Source organism: Dufourea novaeangliae, unplaced genomic scaffold (genome assembly GCF_001272555.1).
Source record: "Dufourea novaeangliae isolate 0120121106 unplaced genomic scaffold, ASM127255v1 scaffold56, whole genome shotgun sequence".
NCBI lineage: Eukaryota > Metazoa > Arthropoda > Insecta > Hymenoptera > Halictidae > Dufourea > Dufourea novaeangliae.
The window spans coordinates 6,439,423-6,457,630 of record NW_015373942.1 but is presented as its reverse complement, the minus strand read 5'-3'; the positions used below and the strand labels follow the sequence as shown (position 1 = coordinate 6,457,630).

At 46.0% G+C, this 18,208-nt stretch overlaps 1 protein-coding gene across 1 annotated transcript in view; it reads right to left on the bottom strand.

Annotated features, from left to right (window-relative positions):
* LOC107185899 overlaps positions 1-5,280 on the bottom strand; it is a 24,823-nt gene extending 19,543 nt beyond the window's left edge. Inside the window, exon 1 of the mRNA XM_015573673.1 lies at positions 5,142-5,280. Within this exon, the coding sequence (XP_015429159.1) occupies positions 5,142-5,280 (139 nt within the window). The remainder of the gene's footprint in view (positions 1-5,141) is intronic.
* Between the last annotated feature and the right edge of the window lie 12,928 nt (positions 5,281-18,208).

The following is an 18,208-nucleotide window of genomic DNA, read 5'->3' as shown; positions in this document are numbered from 1 at the left end:
TCTTCCGATAAAATCTACCGAATTTCACGTACCGCCGGAGACAGACGCGTGTCCTGGTTAGCCGACGAATAATGCGCTCACGGAACCGTGAAAATGTATCACGCGGCTGGTGAGCACGTGTTTTTTCGGTGAATGCTAATGACACGGATTTGGTCAGTCAGTTCCCAAAATCTTGGAAAAGCACGATGCTCCGACGCAGACGGTGTGTTTTAATTAAAAACGTACGCGTCGCGGATAAGAATCGTTTTCGTCGAGAAACCGTTAATTGGCCGGAACTGCGAACAACGAGTCTCGGGTAAATCGAAAAAAAATTCGCGACGTAGAATGGCGTTTGCAATTACCAACCCGAGAAACAAGTACAATAGGGGCTTTTGCTTAGATTGCGATTAATTTATGCGAGTTACGTTTACGATGTTTCCGCGAGATACACGCCTCCACCAATGGAAAAAGGTCAGAGGGGAACGGGTTAAAATTCGATAAGCTCCCACGAGGTCCTGGTGCATAAGGAAGACACGACATTGTTCATCGATATTCAGTCGCGTCTTCGGGGCACGGAGATAACGCCTGGCTCTCGGCCGTTGACGATAACGGACCGTGAAAGAGAAACAGAAGCAGGCCAGACGAGACGATGAGAGGAGTACGAGGTATATAGTAAGATAGATGAATATTTTAAGAACTCCGCCAATAACGCTTGTGCCTCTCGTGGGACGGTATGGAAGGAGACAACGGAGACCGGACAATCGGCAATGACGAATTCTTTTCAATATTTCATCAGCCCTATAGACGATGTCGCGCTCGTGGTTCTCGTCTTCGGTATCCCCCCCCCCCCCGAAATCGATCGTATTCTGTCTACCGGTAGGAGGATCGGGACGAAATGAATTTCCAGAGTTGAACGATCGACGCTGGACATTACGAGGGATATTCATCATTCGCAAGGTTTCCAGCTGTTGAAACGATTTTAACGACGAATTCAGGGGGAACAATGAATTATTCCGCGCTCTAAATCGATGAACGAAACGGAAACGTAGAAATTGCTTCGGAAACGTCGTACCCTCTAACACGAATTTCGGCGCGCGTCGATACGAAACAAGGCACCAGCACCACCACGACCAGGGACAAAGTAACATAATACGAAGTTCAGTGTCGAGGGGGGCTATCGTTTTACGGGACGACATCCGATCTTTCTCTTACCGAGAAATTAAACGCCCCCGATTAGAGCGATCGCGAGATAGCATACACACAAGTTCGATTCCCTTTATCGTGACACGGTATCGTAAGAAAAGGGGCACGCTCGCGACGGGACCGATTGAAAACACGCTGAGCGATTATCCACCCCACGGAGAGAGCGAAGAGAGCAGCACAAAGATAGAAAGACGAAGGGGGAGGACGGGCAGAGAAGAAAAATGATGACTTGTTATCGGATAGCGTAATCGTTATTACCGTGGTCACGTTTACGCGAGCACGATGACGAGGGGGAAGTTTTCTGTCACGGTTGTAGAAGTCGCGAAAACGGGGGCTGGCCACAGCTGTTTCTATAAATAACCACCCCCGATTCGATGCAACAGCCCAAGCGCACCCGCGCCAGATTCTGCATCTTCGCTCGCGCCCCGCCAGCGAAAACTATGGTTATTGACCCTCGCACGCGACCCGCAAACTATTTCCGTACGGGAAATAATGAACCCGCGGGATCCCGGCGCATAATTTAACTTCGTAATGAGAATCCTCTCGCGGATCTCCGTTCGTTCGGTTGATTTATGGACGACGAATGGGAGGGGGCAGCGGAACTTGGAGCTGCGGGAACGGTTTATTACGACGACAATCGGGCGTACTCCGCGAGTCCTCTCTGGGCACGTACTAACGAAAACTAGAGAAGCCCCTCCGGGCACGTCAGATCTGGGTGAGAAACATTCCCGACGGTACCATCGAACGATTCGACGCAATCGATAGAATAACGCGTGGACAGAGCGTGAAACTCGACAGAATGTTTCGTCACTCCGAGAAACGACAGTATCGAGAGTCGGTGTACGCGACAACGACCGGATGTAATTTGCGGTTCGGTTCGGGACACTTGTACGCGTCGCGCGGCGAGATCAAAGGCTCGTTAGTTACGTTTTGCTGCTGTAGAATCGATGTGGATTCAGAAACGATATCCAGCAAGCGTTTGCATCCGCGATTAATCGAGCGACTACGAGTGCGGCGACCTTCGATTGGAAGCGTTCGAAGCGGCAGGTAATGTGAATTTCATTGGGTGCTCCGACTCTGTCTCCCGTATAGGTATCGTAAATTACCGCGAAACAAGTATACGAGCAACGATCCGATATTATTAAAATTACCTTGTATATGTCGTTCTGGTCGTGATAAAAGATCCGGAATAAGGAATTTCTTGCCAGAATCGTTTTCAAGATCGACTTCCCCCTGTATGTTCAGGGTGTTTAAAGCTCAGCCCGGGGACGTTGTGTATCGTATAGACCACGGAGCGAGCCAATCGGTTACTCATTTTGCGGTTTGATACCGGCAATCTCTAGACGCGAACCGGACAGGATCGACATATCCGAGATTCGGGGAATGAGAGACGTTGCATCGAGTTTTATGGCGTGTTTTACTCATGTGTGCGTGTGTATGTATGTGTGTGTGCCTGACCATCGGTCTTCGCCTCTTTTTCTCTCTGCTCTCCTCCTACTCTCTCTCCTGTCGATCCGGCCGACCGTCGCCGTCTCTTTCGCCGTAAAGAAGGCTCGGAGAACACAGCGGTGCAGGGTCATGGCCGGACATCGTCTGCCATACTCTCGACTCCTACACCCACGCTACATCTGTTATAGTCGCCCCCCTTTCGCTCGCTGCACCCTCGTAAAGCCGCGTTTCATTATGCGCGCCCGAATATAAGTTACCGCAATTTACGCCTCTACACGGATTCTCGTTGTTTCTATCGAAGTTTATGTATATTATATATGATGTACAGCGATGAATAGATCGAGATGTTTAGAGACAGGACAGGTGGCAACTGTGTAATATTTTGAATTATTATCACTGACTTATGTGTCTATGTGCTAATGAATTTGTCAGGCTTGGATTTTCCTAAAATTGACTGATTGACGTAAGAGCGATTTGGTGAGTTATTCTTCCTGTCAGATCACATTTCTCAGTTATGTTTAATGTCTCCGTATAGAAATACAGTAATCACGCAGATTAACGATTAGAGATTCGAAATGTTAGCAGTAGACGAAGCGAAGCGTGCATGCTAAATACTGTTATTAAAGAAAATAGAAACACGCAAACTAAAACTACAGATCACGCAGCAGTCAGACAGCAAGTCAACCACACTACCAAAGCAATCGTGAGTTGAGCACGGAAAGTTTGACACGTTATTAGGATAGTTTAAACGCCGAAAATCCCAAACATGATTGGACAGTTATTTTCGGGTGTAAGTCATGATTAATTCAACTTTCAAATATATTATAAGCAGAAACATGACCGAGCAAGTTTGGCAAATCGCGAGATTCTTTCGGCTACGTCTCGAATCGCTACGTGTCCCGAGATGACGCGGAATCGCGTACGAAAAAATGTCCGCCGGAGCACACCTCGCGACATCGGCTGGACCCAAAATTTTTCGACGGTGACTCATTAGAAAACGACCGTTGTCAAATGTATCGGGATTTTCAACGAAAACGTGTAACCGGACCGACGTAGGTCAACGACCTCACGCGACTCGCGCACACTTCGAACACGAACGAAATTAATACAATGCAAACTTTTCAGAATACTGCGTCATAATTCCACTCTCACTGCGTATTTACGCACGCGTTACGAATTTTTTTTTCTACGTTTCGCTTACTATGTCACGAACTATTACCGGATAGAATTCCGTTCATCCGAACTTTCGGAAGACAAGATGATTCGACACATCGAGATATTCGTAGAACATAATTTCACGTGAATTTCGTGATTCTGATACACAGCACGCGATTCGAACGTAAACCATCACTGTAGTCGCGAAATAAAATTAAAATTCGATAGTAGTGTAGTGGTCAGTGATTTAAGTGTAATTTGTATCGAGTGTACAGAAGAATTTCCTACAAATATGTGGAGAGTTCGGATAAACGGAGTCGTAGATGTAGTTAAGTAATCGGACTTACTATTTTTTGACGTCTAGTCGAAGTTTCCCGTGGAAAGTCGTTCCCGAAGAGTGCCACGCATCGAAAGTGCATCGAGAATTTTGCGGGACGTGCCAAAAGCGGACCACGGTTGTTGCGCGCGACAACCACGTGTTGCACCCTGCTAGTCGATACAGCACGTTGTTGCGCGTGCAAACCGGGGCTCGCGTTTCCCGAGCGGGAAAAGTGGAAATCAATAGTGTCGGACACGAGAATTTCAACGTATTCATAGTTTATTCAGTAAACTCACATGTTTCGTGTTACAGAATACAAGAGATAGAAAGAGAAATGACGTAACAAAACAATAATTATATAAATAATTAAAATATTAACAAGGTAAAAAAAAAAAGGAACAAGAAACGTTCCGAGATTTTTTTAATGTATGACATTAACGAAATTTACAGTCCTCCCCGGTTCTAACCAGGAAATTCTAGAGCACTTAAGAAAAAGGAGGAATCGGTCAAACAACCGTCAAAGATAGTCTCTACCGTGTGTATAACGTTAGTGTGACTACAAGGATCTTCATGACTATGTGTGACCAGTGGGTGTCAACTACCAGTCCTCACGGAGGATAAGCAACGTGTTTGTGTCTCTCTGCGGGTGTCACCGCGTTCTCTCATGCAACCACCGCTAAACGGTCCCTCGTCTTCGGATTGCGCGTCTTTCTGGAAAGCCGTCCAGAACCAATGTGTTCATGGTAAGATCGAATCTAGCCGTGGCAAAAGGGACCGAGAGGATGGGGTAAAGTAGAGCGAAATGTGTCTGTTTTATGTGTGTGTGTGTGTGTGTGTGTGTGTGTGTGTGTGTGTGTATTGTGTGTGAGGCATGGCGAGAGTAGAGCCGACCTGCCGATTCGTTTTTTCTGTGCAGCCTCAGGCTGACGAAACAGGCAGGTCGTTCATCGCGGCGGGCAGTTCGAGAGCCGTGCAAGGACAGGCAGAAAGGCCTCGAGGCAGGTGAGAACGAGTCTTAAAAAACCGTAGAACTCACGATTTCGCGACGGATGTTGGGCTGTCCTGCTTCGTAGGACCTGTTGCAGAGCTGCGTACAGATCGAGCATCAGTTGCTCCAGCTGTTGACCCTGGGCCTCCGCGTCGTCGTCGGACGGCAGAGAAAATGGGATCGCCATTTCTCGATGATGGCAGGTGCGCTGGTCTTCTTGAATAACTTCTTCTGATGCCGTTTTTTCTTTCTTTTTATTTCAAGCGGAAGGCCACTGCAATCGAACCAATATATGTTCGTGGATCAAGCACTAACCACTTTAATTATATATTCTTTCTCTCGCTCTCTCTTTGTTTCTCGCACGCACAAACGGAACAACGTTCGGTTTGCGAGTCGTTGTTCCCTCGGGTAGAGCGAATTGATCGAAGAAGAGTCAAAGGATTCGCGGGCACGGATCTATCTGACGGCGAGACGTATTTTCGTTCAGCGGCGGGGCACCACACGTGACTCTTGAATTCGACGGCGCACGCTCCAATGTTCGTCGCCGCGCGACTACCAACTAGCTATATCGCCGCCACGGGATTGTGTCCGTATAAAACGCACGTGGCCCGCGAAACACCGCGCGAAATTGACGGAAAATAACGCGGGGAGGGTGTTATGGATCTGATCGCGTCAATCGCGAGTGTCTATTTTCGTTCTCTGTCCGATCTCTCAACAACGTCGTCTACAGCGCCTGTAAGGTGGATCCTCGTATGGATCACTTTCCATAGGTGCTGAATACGGGATAGACGGTCCCCTTGTTCCGATTCTAGAAACGAAACACGGAGTCGAGTAATCGCCGAGATCGGCGAATAACGATCGACGGTGTCGTCGTGGGTTCGACAGTCTCGGACCGGAAGAGCACCGCGCGAGTGATGACAGTTCGAATACGTCCCGCGGGATACGGCACAGAGTTCAATGTCCTCGCTGTTATAAAACACGACACACCGATGCACTCAGAGTCCTCCAGCTGGTTACGAGCGTCGATTCGCACGGAGTTGCACAAAACGAAACTTATTACCCGTGATTCGAGGAAACCAGCAAGGAATAAAAAAAAAACTCTTCCTGCGTTATTATTCCGCTTTTTCAACCAAATTTAAACACGCACACGGTCGACAGGGTGTAACAACACGTTGCGTATATCTCGACTGTCTCTCCTCTTTGGCGCGACTATCACACGCGTAGTTAAAGAGTGCAACAAGAAAGAAAGCAAAGCAACACGAGAACTCTCGACTGAGCTGAGGTAACGAGAAGCACGTCTACACTCCTCGAGGTCTGGCGTGGTAATGATTCCTCTGCCTTCAGTCCCGAGCACACGGCGCGCACGTTCTGTAGCGGCAACACAGTCCCCCCACCACGGTCCCATCGTGCGGCGGCCGGTTGGCGTTCCGGTGGGGGTGCGATGCGCGCGCATCCGACTCGTACGATGCGAAGAAAGGGAGGAAAGAAGGAGTCGTTTGTTGGAGGGTGGAGGGGCGAGTGAACGTGCGTGAGCCTCGCGAGCGTGTATTTCCCTATGCTTGCGCGTGGTGTGTTGCAGCGTTGTAAATTTACCGGTTTAGGGTCAAGTGGGGTAAGAAGATGGAATGAAATTTAAAACTTTTGTAATCGATTGACAGGGGGGGGGGGGAGCTTCGATCGCGAACGGATGAAACGTGAAAGGTGGGTGGACAATTTAATTTTGTGGAATCTTTACCCCTATCCAATCATATATATTTTTGATTAATAATTTCGTTTATTCTTATTCTGATTGATGACGAATAAATGAGATTTATTAGAAGATTTTCTTCTCAAGTGGCTAATGTAAATCGCTTACGGGAGGAATCGTGTAGCATGTAGCAATGAGATCTCGACAGGAGAGAGAGTGAGAGGGAACTCACACAAACGAACGCCACGCTTGCATGCACTCCGAAGCGGTTCCGTGGAGGCGCGTACGACACGACGGGAACGACACCCGAGCGTAACTGCGTAGTTTCTGCGGGCAACTCCACGGGGGTAGTTGGGCGGCGTTCGGCGGAGGCGATACGGCGTTTTCAGGAACCGGAATATTATCGACTCCAAAAAAAAATCCTCGCCGAAGCCGTTTCAAGTGCCGTGCCCCCGTGATCGAACGACGACAAGAGGACGACGCCCGGCTACGGTCCTGTCGGTTTCTCCGAGGCGTGCTCGTGAATTTCGACGACGACGACGATGAAACGCGCAATAAGGACCCGCGGCGTTAATTTACTCAACGGGACCGTGTACAAAAATAATACCCACGGCGCGATACGTATGAATAAAACAGAGACGTGACGGCACGGTTTAATTTCGCGGGCAATTCGCGGGGACACGAACGATATTCATGGGGGTTCGGCGATACTTGGCTAACTGACAATTTTTTATGCGACCAATGAATGGGTAAACAGGCAGAGAAACAAGAATACAATGTGCGCCTACTGCGAGCCGTTGATTCACAATGCATACGATGCATCGATGCGTTTGCTACCGGTCGTACAATGCAATCACATAAATAAGTATCGGCGTTATTACCTCGCGGGCACGCACAATGGGGATTTCAAATAAATTGGAAAAAGAAGATCGAAAACATGTATGACGGGAATATTTTATACCGACGATCATAAGCCATCGTTCGGATCTTATCCGTTCTTTGTCTCTTTATTCCTCTTATAGACAGACTTGAAGAAACAGTAGAACCGAACAAATCTTGTACAGTTTGAAATAAAACTACTCACTGAGATAACAATCGTACTTAAGACCCTTCACTAACCGATACTCCAAGAAAAGTAGCAATCCTATCACAAAAAACATTCAGATCGTTGTAAACTCGAACTTCATTCACAGTCAATTTCTCCGAACAAAGGCTCAGAATGATTCCGAGACGACGCTATATAACGTGGTGTGTATAGAAAAGTATGCATTTTTATCCGCAAAAATCGCAGAATGTCATCGAAACCATCACCCTGATCGTTTATACTTGCAAATAGCTACAAGACGAGTGGTCGAATGAATCCAGGGAACGCGTGAAACACATAAACACGGGAGTCCATGGCGCGCGCGATGCATCGATTCAGCGATGCTAAGCGTGTCACTCGAACCGGCGAACGATCAAGAACTATCTGCATTCACCGGGGGCAGGTTAACGACAAGGCAAGAGGAGAATAGATTAATGGCGGGAACGGAGCGAAGAGACATTGTCATTGGATATCAGATGAGGGAGTTAAAGGCCAGGTGAATCCTCGGCGTTGTGTCGGGGATGACGTTACAGGGAGATGACATTACCGCCTCGGACCGATAGAAACTGGAGTCGAGCCCGGGTTCCATCCCAGGCCGGAGAATGGCACATCGATATCGACAGATCGATGCTTAATGCCGGTCTAGAGCCGAGCAGACAGCGATCGCGACCGCGGCAATTTCGCGCGTGCAACAGCCTAGGCAGATGCACTTGATGCCGTTAATCAAATTCGCCCGCGCGGACGTAGAAAGATATTAATTGACTGGATACGAAACGTCGATCCCCCGCGCTCGACGAACTAGTTTTCCGCATCGCGAGAGAACCATCCGACCCAGTTAGTGATTTATGGCTTGTGCGCCGATTAGATTTTATTGGGATCTTAATTAGCTGGTAATGCCTGGCTACCGAGCTTTACCTACGCGTTGCGACTACTTTCGTTTCGTTCCACGACGATTCCCACTTGGGTTGTTTTTTTTTTTCATTCTTGAATCTGAACAGTGATCGATGGTAGGAAAATGGGAACGGTATTTGATGAAAAAAAAAAAAGGAACTTGAGTGTTACAATCTTAGAATATTTTGCTTCAATGGAGAAGTTTCGATCGGCTAGCAACCGAGATAAACGTTACTTCTTTTAGACAGGTAATAAAATGGTGTACTTTTTCTAAATAACAGTCGAACGCAATTATACAGAATGTGTTAGAATATACTACATACACAATCACTCGGATTATTCTGTTTCATAAGTATCAGTGAATTCTGATCACGGTAGACCAAACAGAAGATAACAGACAATTATTAAATCTCTTTGACCTTCTGGGCCTTTTATGGTATAGACGATATGTCGTGCTCAAATATCTCCGAAACAAAGAGATTGTTATTAGAAAAAGCCTTTTAATATTCAACTTTAAAAACTATTGAGATATTTGTGTACAGTAAATCGTCGATAAGTGTACAAGATTCCTCGGCACTTTCGTTCAGATGTCATCCCCACCACTGGGCGCTTTCTTAAAGGAGATTCCTTCAGTGGTAGGGATGAGTGCGGAGGAGCCTTCGAACACTCATCGAGGATTTACTGTAGTAGAGACCATAGGAATTTTTCAGATTTTTTGGAAGCTCATATAAAAAAATAGTTCTGGACATAAAAGACCCAAGGGGGTGACAGAAACAGTAAACATAACAGGGGTTACAGAAGGCTTAAAAAAATACATGCAATTCAGTCGAAGAAAATTTAAGTTCTCCAAGATTTCCCCATATGCTAAAAAATTACACGAGATCCAAATTGCTAAGCCGTATAATGTTACGTCCACAAATAGTCATCTTCATTCTACATTCGCTTACAAACTACGTTCACATCCGTCACGAAAAAAAATTTCCATTTCCTGCAATGGACCGGAGCTCGTGCCCAAGACTGCTCCGATACTTCGTTTCGTCCGATTAAGCATAAAAATCGCAATCGTTCCCTGAATCGTGCGGCATCTGCAACTGTCGTTTTTAACGGTCGTTTCGTCGACTGGAACCTCCTCGGTAACGGCAATTCGCGCCGACGTTTTCGCGCAACGCGCTCGGGAAGGTGATCAACATTAACGATCCAGAAGTTTAGCGGCTCCCAAAAGCGTCACATTGGGACAACCACCCCTATCGTTCGTTCCCTGTTTATCGCGGTCCAGGCCGAGGATCGTCTCCCTTTATTTCGATGGAAAGTATTGAATCGGAGCCCGGACGGTAGCGCGGCGAGATTTAAAACCGGTAGCACCGTATGCCGCGGACCGGATTGTGTATTTTTAGAACGACCGACGTCCTCGCGTGGGCGGACACACGCTGGTCACCGGTCCAGGAACCTGCGCCAGACTTTTGTCTCAAGCGTGTATGATCGTTCGGGATGATCCAATTTTATCGGCGGATTACACGCGACAAATATTTCACCGTTCGAATCGGACGGTAATTCGGACGAGAAAAATAATGGCCTGCCTCTGGGTATTATCGAGAATGAAAAGAGAAACTTCAGAGAGATCCTATATAGGTGTCTCTCGTCTCTCTGACCTCCAGAAACCTGTCAAAAAGAACGTTCGACGGTACGATATTGCTTTCGAGAGCGTTGTTAAAGGTCCCAGGGTGGGTCGCTTTTGTCGATGTGAAATCGAGGGAGAAATTTCGTTCTGGGGCAAACCTGCTCTCGTGATTCCCGTGGCGTTTTCCGTTCCTGGCATTTAGAAACGTGTCGGAGAAAAGAACCTCTTACGTACGATATTATTCTCGAGTGTGTTTTAAAGGTTCAGACGTTCAAACGATCTGTAATTACGAGGCGGTTTTTGTCGTATTGGAACCGAGGAGAAGTTTTCCCTCTGTTAAAGATCCTACTCGTTTCGGAGTATCGGGAGGTACCAAGAAAATAAAGATCTAGCGTATAAACTATCGATATTATCTAGAGGAGTCTGGTAAAGCTCGGAATAATCTCTTGATAATTTGTAAACACACAACGATTCAAGTATTCCAAGATTCCATTATCACGGTCCCGGAATTCTTTTCGAGGATTGCCTGTTCTTCAGATAAAATGCACTTATGGTTTTAATCGGTTGATACATAATGGAAACGAATTATGGCAGATAAGAGTACGCGCTCAAGTGCTTAAGTGAGCAGCTTGCTTTGCCGGGCAAACTTTGTATGGCCTGTCATCGACGCCAAAATGAAGTATTTACTGGACGAAGTTAATAACAGGAAAACATTATGAAAAATTATTATAATTAGTTGCCTTATTATAGTTCGTGCATCTATTTTTCTGGGGGCCACCGACTTATGTATGATATTAATAGTATTGGCAAGTTCATGTGTTTCCATTTTTTTAATGCAAGTGCTCCAATTAATTTCACGATTATTGGGCACTACTGACCCCCATGACCCCACGGCCAGTCAACCCGTTAATATACCGTGTTGCGAATTGATATATTGTAACAGAATTTTGATCCATTCCTGTTGTTCAATTTTGCAACCGAAAGAAGAAGGATCGCAAGTTTAAGGTCTTCCTCGATTAACGAAGCGCCTTAATTATCCGAGCAATTATCGCGGCGGGAAAGAGCGTTATCGCTCCGTGTACGTCGCGCGACACGCGTCGAACAAGTCCGAACAAATTTCTCGTCCCTTGCAGCATTTATGGATGCACTGTTGCCGTCGTTTGCGAACAATTGGCCCGTCCGCGATGCAAGGTTGCGAATGAAAGCTGCGGGCGAAATCGTGACGGGGAGCGGAGCCGTGGAAAGCCGAGGATGGTCTGGGCGAGGTCGAGCTTTTTCTCGAACACGAGTTCAAATGGATCGTTAAACGTTCACTGTGATTTATACAGCCTTAATTATTCGTGTAATAATACACCGCGATAGATTGGCCACTTATTTCATCATTGAAGTTTCATTTTCCATAGAATGGCGCAGTCGAAATTATGTCTTTTTACAACAGAATTGCAAATGTTCACAGCTTTTTAAACCTTTCTTCTGTGCGATTATACCGAATGATTCCTAAATTTTCATTTTTCATAAATTTCAAATTGTAAAAGCCAAAGTCTGTTGGGACGATACTTGCACCTTTTTCAGGTTGAACCAATTTATTGCGTACGAAAGTATACATACAAGTTACCATTTTTTTATCACAATTTTTTACGATAGTTCCACCGTGTGTCATCGTATAAGAAACTTAGCATCCAGTTCATTTACGTTCAGAGTTCATTAAATACACTGGCCAAGAAGTGCTTCTTTCTCTTTAGAATAGTGCAAAAAAAATGGACAATTACATGTTGAACTCGTATTACTCCATTCTAAAGTATATAATTCTGAAAAATGGTATTCCATACATACTCACATAACACTATTTTTGTGGCAAATCACACAATAATACAAGTCCGAATGCATTTATGTTCTCAAACAGAATGCGTTCATACAATATAAAATTAACGTCGTATATTCTCGCCATGTAAAGTTAATTATCCAGTGAAGCGATTTACTTTCGGTGCAAGGTGAGCGGAGAAAGGAAAAACGGCACGGTTGAGAATCACAGCCGAAAGGTGACTCACATTATCGCGTTGATGTTACGAATTGCATTTCTTATCATTTTTATCGGGTCAACGGTGTATTCACCCCGCTCGCCGTGGTTCATCGAACCAGAATTTATTGCACGGCGCTGTGCAAATATCGTCTGTGTGGCCGGGCTACGAAACACGACGCGGGAAATTATTAAAACGGTGGTGTTCGCGCGCGGTAAACCGGTGGTGACCTTACGCGACAGACAAGGACGAACGATAACGAACAGAGAAGAGACCTAGAGCGTGAATAACAATAGCCGGAAAACTGTGGGCATGTATTTTTTCGTTGTACTACGCGGATGAGTCTAACGTTAGAGTCTCCGGTTTACGTTCCCCCTGCACGCGTCCCCTCTGTCCACGGTTTATCGGCTATAATTGTCTCGCAGTCATAGTATAACGATATCAACCGGCGTAATTCGTGGTTTATCACACGAGAATTTGCGAGCTCGTCGCGCCTGGGCGAAATGTATAACGCCTCGTGGAAATATAACAGGAAACGATCGATCTCGGTCCTATATCTTGAACAAACTGCCATAAACACCATTGCTTTTCCCGTTGTCGAATCACCTGGGCCTGGACTTCTATCGGGTCGAACAGGAACAAATCCGCGCGAGTGTAATTATCATTATCGAACCGTAACCTTATCGAAGATCCAGATCAGAAGAAAGCAAAGTCAGAAGGTTTGCGAAGACGTAATCACTATGTGTGTCGAACTCTAATTACATATTCCTTTCCTTTTCCCCTCCTGGATACTTTTTTTCTTTTTTTTACGAGCAAGTGCACTTAGATTGCACGACTGTCTGCAAACAAATACATTCCCCCTTATCGCTGATAACCGCAATAAGAGGGGGAAGTGAGAGAGAAGGAGATAGAAGAGAAAGCGATAAGGATACGGGCGAGCGTCTCGGAACGCGTTGGGTTTGCTCCGGCGAACGATTTATAGGTAGGTCGCGCGAGTCCAGGAATACAACTAATATACGCGGCCATTTTGTGATTCCGAAACCGTCGACCAAGTGCGTAGTATGTACTAAGTGGTCGCAGCCGAAGGAACCTACGTTCCGAGAAGTGCAACGAGTCAGTCACGAAAGCCTCCGGAGAGACACGTGTACAATGCACACGTAAACCGATGGGATTTCTCGATAAGGGGGCCTCAATGTCAGAAGAAATCGTTACCCTACCCGTTTTTGAGCGGTGATCAACGTTACTTCGGAGACGTTCGAAAGATCCAAAGATTGTAGTTATAGTAGCGCCTTCTTAATCTTGAATCTATCTTTGGTGAATTAGTGTCGCGAAAATTATCCACTGTAGACCTATCAATGCAAAACTACAAAGTGTGGACTTTGAAGTAATTCTTGTTGCTTGACATATTGATTCTTTCTTTGTTAGCTAGACCCGACTCTGCATTCTGAACTATCTAAGCTCCCATCAAGCACATATATTCGTAAAATTAATCGATTACAATAACTTCTACAGTCTTCTAAAATCTGAAACAGTTCGAACATCCTTCAATTCTATTGCGAAATCTTTCATTTGTAGCTGAATCTACAAGATGTTCAAGAATTCTAAGTTCACTTTCAAGGGTAAAACTCCATTTATCTAAAGACCAATTATCGCAACAAAATTTTCTTCAATATTCAACGTACCAAACTTCTCTACTGAACTCCTGAAATAAATGCTAATTTCCATGGGCATCTGTAAGTTAGAATCTAATTAACACCGGTCGTTTGATTATTACGAGTGATGAGGGAAATCGATGTATCGACACTACCCGAACTATACCTACAACAATCCAAACAGTTTTATCCGCCAGAGATACTAAGATAAATGGACTGTTCAGGTATTCCGAGCGTACAGCTTGATGCTCCAAAACTACCCCCCAGAGTGTCTCTAACTTCGTGGACACCCAGTGTATTCAGTAAATCGATCAAGTTCGTTACTTCGAATCTACGGCTACTCGTTATTATTTTCCCGCGACAGCTTATCGCTCATCCTCGGCCAGCTCACTTCGAGCTGGCTTTGCTATCAATTTCCCCGCGGATGCACACGACGAGATGGGGAACGTTATAGTAGACTCTCGTCACGGTCGAACGCGCCATAAAGTTCGCACGAAACGAACCGATACAGACAGAATTGCGTAACAGCGTTACTTGGAAGCGGATTGCTCTCTTTCCGGGGAAGCAATTATATTAATCGTGGTTACGAAGGACACGCGTGTGCGCGGCTGCTAGGCTGACTCCGTGGAACGCGGGATCGTAAATCGAAAACCGGAAACCGTGGCCGCTTCGCGAGGGTGTTTGCGGATGCGATAACGAGACAGCCGCAGCTTAGACCCCGACCGCAAAAGCTGCTTGTCTGTCTCTCGCCTTCCGCGCGCGCGCGAACTCACGCCTTTCGTAACCCGTCCAGGCGACAAAACATCGAACGCGCGCCAGTCATTTGGTCACTGGGCGACCGAACTTCTGCGCAAAATGTGTTTTGATCGCGGAACCGATCTGTCGGGAATATACCAGTTCCTCTTCGGTACAGTCGGAGCAAATGGGAATGCTGTCTTCGAAAACACACACGCACGGTATCGCGGTCTACTACGTGATAAGTTTTACAATTTATAGTTTACATTTTAGATTATGCACGGAGTAGTATAATTATAATAAGGGAAATAGTGTTAGATAGTTATAGGAGTGGATATCAAGAGCTTCAGAATTATGATGCACGCTACTATGAAGGCCATTATCTCGAGGATGCTCTTCGGTAACGACTGATACGTCGGTTATTATTATCGTGTTGATATCGGGCAATATTTACAAAAGTATTTGTATGCACGTTTTATAGTACACATAGCTCTTGTCGTGAAACGTGAGAGAAATTGATGGTGTTTCACGTGAGCGTGGTCTAATGGGGGAGTATGTGTGAAGATGTAGATTGAAATAAACGGAAAGCATTCTGGACACCTATGATGATGAAATAAATTTGTTTTCCTGACAATATGGAAACTACTGATTTCACGAAATGGTTTTATCATTTTTTATTTGCTCATTTTCACGAGTGATCGATGTATTCAAAGTCAAAAGATGAACCTGCATGGCGCAGGGACATCATTAGCATTCGTTGTTTCGAATCAATCGATACTCAGTACGAAGACCAGTCGAATTATATTGGAATTATGGTTTCTCCGTTCAAACATTATTTTAATTTATGACAGACTATTTTTAATATATTCCGTTTAACCAGAGATCGATCCGAAAATTCACGACGCGACGGAGCCCGTGATCGGAATCCAGATCGAGGCCTGTTCGCCGAATTACGCTACTTCAAAACCGCAGTGACGTACCCCAAGGTCGACCATACTTTTTGCTTACGTTGAGGCGTCGGAAATTCAGCGTGTCCTGCGACCTTGATTCTGGCCGTGTTTCGGTATTCGCCGCAACGAACGGAGAAACGGAGCATATGAAGAAAAACCCGAAACCGAAAGATAGAAGAAGAGAAAAAAGAAGAGACGAACACTGGAACTAGTCGTACGAGTGGGACAGAGAGAAAGGGAACGAGAGAACAACACGAGAGAGTCGCTGAAAACGAATGCCCGCGCGTTGTGAGTAAGCTTTGTACACTTCGCAGGTGCATGGACATGCATTCCCAGCTGCGAGGGCGGTAATATGCAGGTACACGCGCGGAAATCGTAGATAACCGGCGGACGCGACGCGAGGTATCATCAAGGTCCAATAGATAGGAATATCGTTCGTTTAGGTGGAACAAAAAGAATTTGATCAACGGGGGCTAATCGTGGGACACGTCGGCCTCTAACGATAACCTCGGAATATAATCGGGGAGAACCTGCCCTTGCGAGCAGGTTAAAAGAAAGCATTAGCTACCGTTAGATAACACGTGGGGACTTCTTTCGGTCGACCTTGCGCTTAGGAAGGACCGACCGAACGCACCTCTCAACGTCGTAGGAGTTCGCGACGCATTTTTAGTCGGAGTAATACCGATAGGGTCTCCTTGGGGCAACGGTTAGCCTAGACCACATAGGAGATCTGGTTCCTCCGAGCCTGTGACGCGAGCAGAATTTTTAATTGGACTATATTTATAGGCGCGGATGGACAGTTGAGAGAGACAAGAGAAAGAACTACGCGCACACACACACCTGTTCGAAGCAACACTTGTATACTACATGCAACTGAAGACGGCGGCATAGATACACAATTCCTCGTGGAGTGACTCATCCGATCCGTGCTGTTGATCAAAAGTTCGAGATTGTCTTGTGATCGACTATTAAGTTTCACAGCGTTAAGAAAGATAAGAGAATCTTTTTTTTCGAACGCGTATGGATCGCTGTTGCGTAATCGTTCCAGGAGTTACTTGGAAACACGTTCCTTTATGCGACGACACGCGAGACCCGAAACTATTGAAAGGCAGGCACATATTGACACACGGATCCGAGAATCACGAACAGAAACCGAGGGAACACTTTATCGCGACACGCTGTCGATAAGGAGAGAAAGTATTCACGTTTAACGACTTACCGAAACCGTTGAAATCCAGAGAGTTGATTGTTAAACTACGAGATTGTATCAACTGGTGCACGGGAGACGTTGCGATGTAGATTAAGGCAGGCACGTTCGTAGACTAATTGTTAAATTGACCATCGGGATCCGTGGCCGGGTGTATAATCTCGAAAACGATTTATCGGTGGCTGCCACGGAGGGGTTCGGGTGTTAAAGCGGGGGGGGGGCACGCGCCTTTGCTTGTCTTCCGCCAATCGGCGCGCGGAGCACGATGTCTCGCTACCTTCCTTGGCCAATCGTGATGTTACCTATAGCCGACTTCGCCACCATTGGCAGATACCAGGCCGATGAGTCATGTCACCTCCAACCGATAAGCGCACCACGGAACAGCGTGTATTCTTTTCTTTTCCCGCTTTCGTTGCTGGTCCTACGCCTTCCCCGAGAATCGGGAATCTCGGCTCGTACCGCGGGCACGAGCCACCGCGAGTTAGAAGTGGGGCGGAATCTAAGATCGCAGGGGAGGATGATGCCATCGTTCAGGAATTTGACTTTGATGTAATTACGCTGATAGGAGGATTTGTTTTCTCTTCTCATGCATTTTGATCGGCTTACAAGCTGTGGAATGCAGATTTTTCTGCACAGACTTTTTTCTCAGAGATTCGCGCAGGGGTGGATGTTTGATTAACATACCATACACGGTGGTTTTATAAACATCGACGGTATTCTGTTGACTAGAAGTCGCGGTTATATTTTTTTCTTTTTTTTTTTTTGGAATCGTGAGTAATGCGGTTTATTGACCTTCTGGTGGAATCGTGGTAAATCGTGTACGTTGCGGTAATAGGAATAACTTGCGATAAAAAAGAAAAAGGGACGATGTCTGGTGACTAGGTTTGAAAACGAGAGTAAATATTTCTTGGCTTCGTGTTCTTATCCGTGTGTCGGCACGGGGTATGTGTGTTTAGACGATACGGGTATCGTGATATATTTATAATACCTCTGCTCCTCACTTGTTCGACTACTATTATCAATCCTTTCATGGGAACAAAGTAAATCATTGTGATACTCGATGTCTGAACACGGGACCCGGATAAACACCCGGTATAGTTTCCATGTTAGCAATTAATAGCCCTGTTACTATCCTCAAAATTACGGTACTTCGCGCTCGTAATTCGCAATCACTGCGTCGACCAATCGGCAAGCCAATCGAAAAACTTAATCCCGCAGATGAAAACGATGGCAATATTACAGCAACTGGTTTACGTAACACGCTCGAGGTCCG